Source organism: Manis javanica, chromosome 13, assembly GCF_040802235.1.
Source record: "Manis javanica isolate MJ-LG chromosome 13, MJ_LKY, whole genome shotgun sequence".
Lineage (NCBI taxonomy): Eukaryota > Metazoa > Chordata > Mammalia > Pholidota > Manidae > Manis > Manis javanica.
The window spans coordinates 96321516-96334460 of record NC_133168.1 but is presented as its reverse complement, the minus strand read 5'-3'; the positions used below and the strand labels follow the sequence as shown (position 1 = coordinate 96334460).

Sequence of the window (12945 nt, the reverse complement as noted above, 5' to 3'; positions counted from 1 at the left end):
GAGGAAACAAGAAGCCCCAACACCACACCCCCCCCCACATACACACACCCACCCACACACACACACACACAGAAAAGGGCAGCCAAAGCCAGTGAGACCAGGATGAAGGCACTGCACCTCCAGAGCTCACTCAAGCCAGCAGGACAGTACATCCCTTCTCCAGAGGGGCTGGCGGGCCTGAGAGCTTTGAGAGAAGCAGGGGTGCCCGGGGCCACAGTGCATGCTCCCCTGGACGCACCAGTCCCCACAGAGTGGCAAGCAGGCTGCCAAGGGACTAAGGCTCGGCACATGTCCCTGGGAGAAGGGGAAGGGATGTGTGTGCACATGTGTCGGCCTGATTATGTCGCCAGGACCTTTTGGTACCGCAGTGGGGTGCTGCTGCCCGCCCCTCCACTGCACAGAACGCCGGGCCCCCCACACTGCCCCCACTTCCACAGGCAGCTGTCAGGGAGAAAGCAGTCCCAGCTCAGAGGAGTGGGAAAGAGCCACAAAACCAAAGGCAGAGGGACCCACACCCTGAGAACATCCCACAGGATGCCCAGTCCGACGGGTTCCCGTGGGTCCAACCAAACCAGGGGAAGTGGCTCCACTGCAGTGGAGGGCTTACAGCAGAGACGTCCAGGCTCAAGGCAAGCAGGGGCATGAAGGGACGAAAGGCAACTGGCGGGCACAGGTAGAGACAGGGAGGGTCACAGCAGCCACACACAGAAAATGCTGGAACACAGGGCCGGGGAGGCCGGCTGAAGTGGAGCCGGAGACAAGGTGATGAGACAGGAGCGCTGAGGGGAGGCGCGGGAGAGGTGCTGGGTGGGGCCCAAGGCGCCCTAGCGCTGCCCCAGAAACTGACCTGAGACACGCTGCCCAGCGGGCCTGTGCGTCCAGGGCAAGGCAGACCGAGGCCAGGGACAGGAGACAAGGCGAGTGAATTCCGAGGGAAAGAAAGGGCCCCCCACACCAGGACTAGACTCCCCACAACAGCCCACGGCCCAGGGCCCCTCCTGAGGTGCCAGACCGGCAGTGAGCACTGAGGCTGAGGAAAGGGGGACGCTGCCCTGGCCCCTGGGCAGCGGGAGGTTCCTGACAGGGAGATCCTTCTGCCGGGCAGAGCCCCCCTCGGTGCTGCGTGAAGAACTCCTGAGGGGAGGAGGGGAGAACCCCGGCCAGCACATTCCCCAGGGTTCCTAGGAGGAGGGTGAAGGCAGGAAAGAAGCTGGGAGAGGGGCCGACCTTGGTGAGGGGGCGGCGAGCCGCAGGCAGCCCAGCGCCTACTTTAATCCAGCCTGTGAACCACTAATGTTATTTTTTTTTCTTTCATTTTTAAATAGCTAAGGAACAATAACAGAAGGGGAAGATTTCAGGACAAGTGAAAATCCTAGAGGCACACACTCCAGCATCCTTAAACGGCTTCCTTGGCGCCCAGCCACGCCCGCTGGTTTGCGGGCTGTCCACACAGCAGCGAGAAGGGGCCACAGTGCCCAGGCACAAAACTGCACATACTACCTGGCAGTGTGCAGCAGAGGCTCACCGACCTCTTGGTTCATAGAACAGAGAACCAGGCATCTCGGAAACAGTGATAGTCGTACAGGAAACAAAAACAAGAACCCAAAACAAACAGGCTGCGAATCTTCCCGATGATAGGACTATAATGCCAAACACACAGGGTCATGGGAGCGTGAGGAAACACAGCCATCATACTCAGAAGCCACGCCGGGCCTGCTTGTCTTCCTGTCTGTAATCGCACACACGTACACACACACGTGATACACTCACGGAGAAACAGGGAACTGGTGACGGTGCGGCAGCGGGGCTGGGAGATGGGGCTGGGGCAGGAGCGGCAGCGACTCTCCTACACCCTACACCCTGTCGCTGTTTGAATTTGCCCACAACTAATTTGCTGTCTCAAAAAACAATAATTGTTTAAATAGAAACAGACAAAAACGAAGGCCTTCCTGACATCAACTCCCTGGGAACCTGCCCCGGCTCACAGCCCCTGCCACAATGCCCTGGGTACCCACTGCCCCCTGGGCTGGCCCCTGTCCTTGCCATACTTCAGGGGGGAGTCACTTCTGAATTCAGTGCCTAGAACAGTGCCTGGCATAAGGGAAGGACTCCATAACGTTTGTGGCTCCACAGCAGATTGACAGGTACGTGCTGCCCTCGGACATGGCCACACCAGGACCTGGTGATCCAGGACATGCACAGGCGGAGGCTGGTGAAAACCTGCACTGGGACAGGGCATCACCCACCTTGGCCAGGCCTGCCCGGTGGGCTCCCTGGGATTCGATGTAGGCCACATATTTGTTGAAGTCCTTAAATTCTTCCATGGTTGGGCGAAACGTCATGATTTTACAACTGGGGTTCTGGGCCCCGTGATCCTCGGACCCCATGGCTGCAGCTGAGGGGCCACCGCACCTGCGAGGGAGACAAGAGAGCGTGAGCGTATCAGCACCACTACCATTCAGGGGGTCTCCTCCTTTCGGAGGCCGCTAAAACACCGCGGCCTCCGGGAGACAAGGCAGTGGGCTGCAGCTAAGCGGGGCCAGAGGACACTGGAGGCAACTTCCCACCCTGCGCTGGCGCAAAAGACCAAAATGACATCAGCTAATTAAAAACAGAGGCGTCCTAGTTCTAAAAGCCAATGCGATACCGGAAGCCAGAGCACTAATTTTAAACCAGGGGCGCTTTGAAATAAAGGCTTTTCTTATCAGGGACCCAGCTAGGTTTGCTGGCATCGGCTTCAAACCAATGCCTCTACCTCGGAGCTGCATGCCCGCCAGGACGGCAGCAGATGGCCGGCTTCCGGAGGTGAGTGTGGGTGGGGTGTCCTTCATGGTGCAAACTCATGAGCAGGGGCACCCCTACTCTGGGCAGCACCCACTGTGGGCAGTGCGTGGGGCACTCCAGTACCAGCCTGGCTCCTGTCAGCAGAACCCAGGTGCAAATGACGCACAGGCAGCCCAAGATAGGAATTGGGAACCAGGAGAGTCAAAGGCCTGGCCAGAACAGCTCGTGTGCTGAGATCAGACAAGCTCCACGTGGCCCCTGGTTATGACGTGAAGCCTTGATGGTTCTCACATAGAACAGGGGGGCGTGGCCAAGTCCGCTGGCCCCACGATTACTCCTTGCAGGTGTCTGGGGTCGGGGTCCCCTCAGTGAGGAAGCCCAGGCTGCAATGGCCCCTCCTGTCCCGGAAGTTACAGGGACCCAGTGGGGCAGCTGGAGGCCCACCGCGTGCAGGAAAGGACTCCATGACAGACTCCGGGGAAGGGCCTGGATGGCAGATTAAATTCTGCAAACTTGAGATGGCAAGGGGGATGTAGGGTTTGGAGAAGGTCAGAACCCAAGGGCACACAGACCCAAGGATTTGGAGGACAGTCAGCCAAGCCCAGCTCCGCCGCCACGGTGAGTCGGGCTGAGAAAGGAAAGGCAAGAAGCCACCCGTCCTGGAGCGGCTTCCCTGACATCAGGATGTGGCCGGGCTTCTCACAGGCGCTACCCCACGCAGGCACTAGAGGGCAGCACGAGCCCAGGAGTCACAGCCAAGGCGGGCAGTTCTCGGCACCCTGTCAAGGTCTGGCCCTGGACACCTCATCTCTGCCTGGGGAACAGAGGGATGCGGCCAGGGGGTTGGAGGCTAAGACTCTGCTCTGATGGCAAGACTGCCAGGGAAGGCCCCCGAGGGTCCTGATGGGCTGGGACCCCACCCTGGCCCCCCAACCATGTGCACAGTGAGTCTCGAGGCCTCTCCTGGACAGGCAGCCACAAAGCTGTGCACGGTGGGCTGCGAGTGCTGTGACAGTGACAACAGCTCTGGGCAGGGTCACGGAACCACTGTGAAGACAGGTTTATAAAGGGCCGTCACAGGCTCCCCTCTGGAGGTGCAGACACCAGAGGGCCCTGGCCACAGCCAGCCTGCCACCCAGGAGGCTGCCCACTGGAGCCCTGCCCAGCTCTCGGCACTCACTGGTGTGCCATCCAGCCGGCCCCCTCGCCTGTGCCCAGGACCAGTACCCGAATCCCTGTCCGCCCTCTCCCCTCCAGCCCAGATGGGGCCACACAGGCTCCCTTCGGGCCTCCCAGCCGGGCAGCAGACCACTGTGTGTTTGTCCTGGGGTGCTCATGGCCGGGGGGCAGACCCTGACACCAATCACCTTACAAACAGTAGTGTGGACCTGAGCTGGGCTGTCAGCTGTGGACGGAGCCATGGAAGGGCAGGTGGCAGGGAGGCCTCCCTGGGCAGGGACCTCAGCAGAGACACAAGTCACCAGCATGAACGGGACAAGAACAAGCTGCAGCCACTGCTTGCAGCCTTCCTCTGCTTCATCAGCAGAGCCCCCCAAGTCCTGCCATCTGCCTCACCACCCCCAGGGTTTTCCACACCCACTGGTAAAAGCCCTGGCTCCTGAGGGTGTCCTCACTGCATGGGTGATCAAATCCATCACTCGGTCCCATGCCCTCAGTGGCCAGCAAAAGTACAGAGGTCACATCCTCAGCCGGCTGTGGCCAGCGTCCAAGTTGGGTGGCAGTGGACAGCTTACCACTAATAGGTCCTCACCCTGCTGCACGCATCGGACATGGCCCGTCCGCTCCCCACCGTAGACCCGCTTTCGCGGCTCACTGAGGAGCTCACAGGGCCCCTTGAGCGGGGTCACGTGCCTGGGTCCCCCACTGCTCCTCGTGCTGCTCCACCCAGGCTGGCTCACGTGTGGTCGCAGCTCCTTGGGGTGGGCCAAGACGAACGTGCCACCTCGCATGGAGGATGCCTCCCGCCCATCCACCCCCACCCCACCCAGCCCCCATCAGCCCCCGAGGACCAGCCTGTCCCTGGGAGAGCCGGGGCAGCCCCAAGGCCGTGCCCCTGAACCCCCTACACAACACAATATTGAGATGAGCCTTCATCCGGAAGGAGGAGAGAGCAGATGAAGAGCCAGCAGGTGAGCTTTCTGCATATGCATCCTGGCAGGAAAGACGTGACTCAGCCGCCCATCACCCAGGTTCAGCTCAGCGGGCCTGCGTGGGATTTCTGTTTCTGTCTTATTTGTGCCGCTTTGGAATGAAGGCTTTTAATAGGTAAATATGAAGAAGAAAATTAAGATGGTTTGAAATCCCAACACTCCATACCCGTGACATGTTTTTGCAAGGAGGGCAAATAAAAATCAGACGTGTACATACTTAAGAAATAAAAAAGGAATCTGACTGAACGCCAGCCCTGAACCAACCTTCCACTTTACTGGAAATACTGCAGGGGCAGAACACAAAGTGAGCGCCCCCAAGAGGAAACTGACAGAACAGGCCAGAAGGAACAATGTGCTCTTGACAAGAGAATGCTGTGCCAAAAAGATGGGGCTCTAATGAAAGACAAAGAGCCCAATTAAAAAGTGGGCCAAGGACTTGAATAAACATTTTTCCAAAGAAAATACACAAATAGCCAAAAAGCACATGAAAAGATGATCAACGTGATTAGCCATCAGGGAAATGCAAATGAAACCGCCACGGTACACACTTCACCTCCACCAGGATGGCCATCATAACGAAGACAGATAATGACAAGGGTTGGGGAGGACGTGGAGAAACCCGAGCCCTGACACACAGCTGGCTGGAATGGAAATGGTGCAGCTGCCGTGAAAAACAGTCTGGCGGGTCCTCAAAACGTTAACACGGAGTTACCATATGATCCAGCAATTCTGCTCCTAGGACTATACCCTAGAGAAACAGCAACATGTGTCCACGCAAAGGCTTGTACACAAATGTTCACAGTGGGCGAAATGTCATGATTTTACAGCTGGGGTTCTGGGCCCTGCGATTCTCAGACCCCATGGCTGCAGCTGAGGTGCCACAACGGATGACCAAATACACACGAGATCCATCGCACACGGAATGTCACTCAGCAGTGGGAAGGAACGAAGTGAAGCTCGGACGTGCACATCAGCGTGCACGGACCCTGACCACGAGGTGCTCGCTCACTGAGAGACGCCAGACACACACCCAGGCTAAGAGGGGCTGTGTTCCTTTCCAGGTAATGGAAACCTTCTCAGGATGATTGTGGTGATGGGTACACACTCTGTGACTACACTAAAACCCACGGAACTGTATGCCTTGAGTGGGTGAATGCTTATCTCAATAAAGCTGTTACCCACCCACATACATAGAAAGAGCGACTGTGGGGAGGGAAGGAGGAAAGAAAAAAAGAGGGTTCTCCACCTGCAAAAACCCAGCGGCGCTCTCCTTGGCCAAAACAGACTAAGCAGACATCACAGCCCCAAGCTACATAAAGACGTCTGGGGACACGTGAAAAAGGGCACCATGAAATGATAGGGAGTTTTGAAAGGCTCTTCCCAGGATGCAACTGAGGTATTCGGGGTGGAGCATCATGGCTGTAACACATAAAATGCTTTGGCAAAAAACACATGTGTAGATACAGCAAAGTGACAGTGGCAAACGTGAGCCCGCAGGGCCACCTGCCCAGTGGCGCATCTTCTGCTATGTGTTCTGCTGGGGCTTCTGCAGCCCAGGTCAGTCTGCTGGGCCACAGGAGCATCCCTCACCGGGGTCTCCTGCCTGTGGGCCGCTGGGTGCAGGCAGAGGTGGCCAAGGGCTCAGCCCGCAGGTCCCCGTGGCATGGAGAGCCCACCTCTAGCCACAATCAGGAAAGAAAAGCGGCCCTTTCCCTCTGCTCCTCACTCGTAGGCTCAGAGCAGCATCTGCACCCACTAGCCTGAACTGCCCTGAACTGCATACTTCAAGTAGGACTTGAATGAGATGTGAATTTTATCTTAATAAAACTAGGATTTTTTTTAAGCCATTTGTTCAGGGAACCCTGCAAAGCTTGGGCCTGACTCCTCAGCCATTCTAGCTTGATGTCCACAGGCCATCAGCAGCCCACGGCCTGGGGCCGACCCTCACAGCACGGAGAGGGCAGTACCCCGCTGTCCTGGGTGGCTCTCGGCTCCTCCAGACACCTAGGAGCAGAAGCAGCAGCAGCAGCCCAGAGGTGTGTGCCAAGAGTGGAGACCTGGGGCCAGGCTGACCTGGCTAGCAGTGGGTCTGGGCCACTCTCTGAGTCACTGTCACCCGGTCAGGTCCAGCATGCACCGTGGACTGGCACCTCACCCAAGGTCTTCAAACGTGAGGACTCATGGGCTGGGCTGAGGTGGGGACCCTCTGGCTGATCCCAAGGAGGCCTCCATCCCGCAGGCATTGCACCGCCTGGCTGGGCGAGGCTCCTTTGCACCCGCACAGCTGCCACCTCCCGAGGAGCAGGGGGCTGTCCCGCACATCCAGGCCCCAGCCCAGGGAGAAGCCCCCAGGAACCGGACAGAGGTGGGTGCGCTGAGCCCTGAGGGCCTCCCCAGGGGCTGGGCGGGAAATGCTCAAAGGGGTGAGTGGCCTGCGGCCAGGTGACAGCCTCTGAGAACCAGAATTCAGCAATGAGACGACTGGCAAGGGGCACCCTTTTTCCAACAACTGGCCTGGATTTTCTGACTGATCAGGGCCTGGCCTCCAACTCTAGGAGCTTATGAGGCCTGATGGCAGGTGTTTCCCAGAAACTCAATGGGCGGGATCTGCACCCCGAGGTTTTGACAAGAATACAGTACTCGCTGTAATGGGAGGAGCACCCTGGGAAAAAACGTAACCTTACAACTAAGGCTAACCAGGGGGCTGCCTCGTTTTGAAGTCTCGGAGCTCTACGAGCATGAAGTTTGAGGGTTCCCCAGGGACCCAGGTCTTTCCCGGGGGGCCTGTCCCCTGCCCCAAGGGGGGAGTATCTTCCACAACTCTCTACCCCAGCCCCTGTCCCGGTATGGCCACCAGGTGAGCCCAAACCTCCCAGGGAGCCCGTGGCCAGGCGGGGGCCCCCTGCTCCCAGGTCAGGGTTTCCCACCACAGGGCACGGGGATGGGGGCCCTGGAGCAGGAGTAGGCCCAGGAGTGGCCTTTCTTCTTTCACTGGGGAAGAGACGGAACTGACCTCAGAGGCAGCCCCAGAGTCCCCAAGGGCCTGGCACTTTGTCGCCGGGTCACACAAGCAATCTAGAGGCTGCAGGCCTCCTCTGACCTGCACTTTGTCGCCGGGTCACACAAGCAATCTAGAGGCTGCAGGCCTCCTCTGACCTGTTGGGCCCACACAGAAGGCTCCTGTGCAGGCAGGAGGGAGGCAGGTCATTCCCCAGGCCACCCCTGTCTGCTGGGAGGCCCAGGTGAGCACGGAGCCCAGAATGGTGGTCAACGAGGGCAGGCCGAGGGCGGGAGTGCTGGGCACAGCCAAGTGGGACACGGGCCCCCAGATGAGGCCCCCGAGATGAGGCCCCCAGATGAGGCCCCCCAGATCTGGCTCAACCCCACAGAACTGACTGGAAGAGCCGCAGGGGTGAAAGAGGGACAGAGCAGGCAGAGCCCAGAGGCAGGAAGTCAGAGCCCAGAGGCCAGGGCCGCGCAGGGCAACTCAGACATGTGAGGTCAAGAGCTGCGAGGAAGGCGGCGTGTCTGGACAGGGCTTGCGTGGGCACCTAAGAGGTTGGGCAGCCTGGAGCACCAGGCTGATGGCTGCCCTACCATTTACCTGAGAGATGCACAAAGTCCGAAGGGTACACAAGGGGAACTGGCTATAACCTTGTCGTTCACCCCCTCGGCTGCTGGAACAAATTATGTGTTGTAATATGATCGTGTTAAGCCTTCGTGCCGGAGGCCAGGCACCCACCAGATCTCACAGGGGCTGGGCCCTCCTGGAGGCGCTCTACAGGTTTCCTGCCTTTTCCAGCTTCTAGAGGTGCTGCAGCCTCGGCTCAGGGCTCCATCCTCTGCAGAGTCCCAGGTCCCAGGACTAGGACACGGGCATCTCTGGGGGCACTTTTCAGTCTAACACAAATGCCATGTGAAAAATGCCTCAGGCACAGAAATATGTGATGGTCACCATGTCTTTCCAACCTGGATTCTGCTGCTGTGCGGTGCACCTCAGAAAGATAGGAACATCTGCTTATGCTCATCAGACAAAAGCAGTTTCTAGAAAATCAGAAACGGCCAAGCTGCACGCAGTGGTCTACAACCCTGTCCCGCGCCCACTTAGGCAGGCGTGGACAGCGCACTAGGTCATGGAGCACAACGAGCTGCCACGCTCTGGCTGTGGGGTTCGGCCAGCAGCCCAAACAAGGCAGATGGAGCTGCTCCTGGTGGTTTGTCCCCATCCCCCAACACGACCTTGGCCTGCGTCTTCACGATGGCACCTGCATCCCTGTCAGACCCCAACGGACAGGACCTCTGCGTTATGAGGCTTATACCTCATCGTTCCCACACAGGAACAAGCCAGTGGGGAGGCGTCAAGACAACCCTGGGGCAGAGGTCCTTCCACGCGAAGCCCCCAGCCCCCAAGAGACCTAAGGGTGGGAGGGCAGCTACAGGGCAGAGGTTCCCTGGGGGCTGGACTCAATCCAGCCTCCCGCATCCCTGCGCCCCCAGAGCCAATCCCAAAGCAAGCGAGCGGCACCCCAGGGACTGTGCTGATCAGCAGTGACCAGGGCCACGCTCTGGGAGATGCCCCGGGGCTGGGGGGCTCTGAAAGGAGGGTGCCGTCCTAGCTCAGTACCTGCTCCTCTCACCTAGGCACTCTCCGAACTGCAGAAGAGAAAAATGAATGAGCGGTCACATGTCCCCCGCGGCTGGGGGCCTTGTTGAAAACCGACGGAAGCAAACGAAAAGTGTTTATCAGAAACCTGCATTAGGGCCACACTGGACTCTTCATCTTAAGTATTTGTCTTACCTTAAAAAACAAAAGGTCTTGTCCTGATACTCCAGGGGGAAATGCCCAAAGACCTATGATGTCACAGCAGGGCCATCCCCCAGCCCACGACAGGAGATGTCTTTTATTAGCCCATGGGTGTCACCCATCTGTGCTCACTGAGATAAAAACAGGTATTCTAGACATGTTTTTTCTTACAGTGAGGTAACAAACTACCAGACCTGAAAAGTAGACCTAGAAATGTGTTTGGGAGAAAGAAATCTTTACAGTGAAGTGAATAAGCAGCCAGCCAGCGGGGGTGCAAAGAGGCGGGGGGAGAAGTCCAGCTGACCTGTGGCTCCTCCTCCCACGTCGAGCTGTTCAGGGCTCCAGCTCAGCTCACCCGCAGCGAGAGCAGGTAAAGTGGTCTGACTGTCCCTTCCGAATCTCAGGAGCCCTCACCTACGGCAGGTGGGAGTGTGAAATGGGGCAGCTGCTGTGGAAACGCGTAACTCAAGAGGCTAAGCAGAGAGTGACCCTCTAATCCAGCAATCCCACGCCTAGATGTCCACCCACCAGAAATGACATGTCCACACAGAATTCCCAGGACCCAAACGTGGGTGTAACCCACATGCTCTCCATGGGTGAGTGGGTATACAAACGTGTCCATCCACACAGGGGACTGTTACACAGCCATGAAAAGGAGTGAAACTGGCACACACTAACATGGACGGGCCCTGAGCACACGGTGCTCAGTGAGACGCCAGACACACAGAGCCAGTGTGTGGTCCCATTTCTGTGAGATGCCTGGAACAGGCAAATCCACAGACAGAAAGTGGGTTCCTCGTTGCCAAGGAGGAATGGAGGTGGGGAGTGACGGCTTAATGCATGGGGTTTCTCTCAAGGTGACAGAATATTCTAGAATTGGGAAGTTACATAGCTCCGCAAACATACTAAAAATCACTGAAGGATATACTTTAGAGGGTGACTATTATGGTATTGGATTATATCCCTACAAAAATTAATTTTTACGAAGTTCTAGGTAGCCTACGTGCGACCTGCCAGACCACAGTGAACCCACCTGTTCACCTTGCTCACTTCCCCCTCATTCCTGAGAAAAATGTTCTCATACCTTCCAGTCCCTGCATTCAGTTTCTTCAGCTGTAAAATGGGCCAATAAAGGGAGATGAGAAGTCACAATGACCTCAGTTTTTTCTCAAGGGACTACGAAAAAGTTACCCAGCCGAGGCAAGCTACATATACAGAATGCACCCCACTGCTTTGGGTACAAAGAGAATAACCGCATTTTAGAGAACTGACTGTCCTGCAACAAAGCACAAGTTTCAAAGGCAAAGGTAAAATGCTTCAGGAGGCACAGTCAGAAGTGACCATTTCCAAACCCGTCGATGGGGGCCTGGTCCATCCTGCCCCAGCCACCAACAAGCTAACCTAGACTGGGGGCAGCTCACCTTTCCATGCAGGCCCACTCAGCAAAGGTTTCAGCTTTGCAGGCCACACAGTCTGTCACAACCACCCAATTCTCCGGTTGTGAGGAAGCTCTATGTGGAAATGAATGGATGTGGCTATGTGCCAATAAAACTTTATTTACAAAAACAGCGGGCCAGGTTGGTCCACAGGCCATAGTTGCCAATCCTGATGCCTCAAGTCTACCTTCAAGGAACAAACCATTCCCTTCACCCCTTCCAGCGGAGTCCCTCGGCCCCACGGCCCATCTCCCTGAGTCCCTGAACAGGAAATGGACCTGCTGGTCCACGCTTGGCCCTAAGGAACCACGTGGCCTTGGACAGGAGCCAAGACCAACAGCACACCCCAGGCAGCCTCTCCCAGGCCACCAGGAGGGGGCGACGTGCGAACACAGGCTGCAGCCCATCCCGACCAGCCCTCCAGCCCAGGCCACCCCCTGCCTGGTGCCTGTGAGCCAGCAGGTGACAAAGTCGTTGCCTCTCTTCTTATGAGCCATCACCTTGGCCCACCTTCAGAGGCCACCTCTGCCCCCGGTTTGTTCAGAAAGTGCAGGAGATGGTGGACAGCCTCAAGTTGAACTCAGAGCAGCTGGGCAATGGGATTCTTTTAAAAGCCTGTAAAAAACAATCCTCTATTTTTAAAGACCTCCCTACCCCCAGCACTGTGACTGGTCACCATTTCGTGCAGGGTTTGAGGTGGGGTGAGTGTGCCCCTCCATGAGCCCAGAAGTGGTGTCCCACAGGCTGGGCAGCTCAGCCTGGACGACCACAGTGTCACCCAAAATGCACAAGGGTTTTTAGCACTTCTGGAAGTGAGGCTCAGGCCCTTGGACGGTGACAGGCGAAGGGACACACGTGGGCATATGGACAAGAGAAGGGGCGCCCAGACACCTCTGTCTAAACACCTGGACCCTGACCGCCCAGGACCTCAGGACCACACACAGCCCACCTTCTCCCTCAGTGTGCGGGCAGGCCCAACAGATGCCCTGCAAAGGAGCTATGGCGTTCAGAGCTTGGTCTCTCGTGGCCACCTGGGCCCAGGGACCCACGCACTTACTCCCAAATTCCAGGATGTACTGGGAAGCTGCGGCTGCAATGAGAAGCCCCGATAGCTGGCTAGGATTTCTGTCAGGTTCCAGCAATGGTGATGGTTCCTAAAATGCACAAAATAAACGCATGATTAACTAAATTGATACATGCTTAAATCTTAATTCCAAATTATACTCTAACAGCTACATGGAGCCCAAGGGCACCCAGACATTTCCAAACCCTCGCGACTTTGCAAGACACGAAAATCCATAACTGTAAGCACTTTCCCCATTAAAGTCTTCTAATGACTGCTCATTTCCAGCTCAGCTCCTAAAAATCAGTAGCTGAGGAAGTGAGGGCCTCCAGGAAGGAATCAAATTAAACCAAAGAAGCTTCTGGAAACCTTAAGGTACAGGCACCTACTGAGGGCTTGACAAGAGGTTCTGTCTCCTCAAAACCCCCAGAGCTAAGGAAGACCCCTACCAGGGGGGAAGTCATGCGGATAGTGCCACACGGTGGTGTCACTCACACACTCAGGAGGTGGAGAGACATGCAGAGCCGAGGCACCATGGGGTATAGGGTCCAACCCAGTGGACTGACAGACAGGCAGAGACACTCCAACAGTTGTTACATGGATACAGGAAAAGACTCCAAACTTTGGGGGTGGCCCCACAAGCTGTGGCACTTGGGACTACCACTACTCCACCTCCTGCACCTTCCC

General features: G+C 57.0%; 1 protein-coding gene across 1 annotated transcript in view; it reads right to left on the bottom strand.

Moving 5' to 3' along the window:
• Positions 1-12945, bottom strand: part of KDM4B (lysine demethylase 4B) — a 117564-nt gene that overhangs the window by 77362 nt on the left and 27257 nt on the right. Inside the window, 1 exon segment of the mRNA XM_037018188.2 lies at positions 2247-2412. Within this exon segment, the coding sequence (XP_036874083.1) occupies positions 2247-2387 (141 nt within the window). The 5' untranslated portion in view covers positions 2388-2412.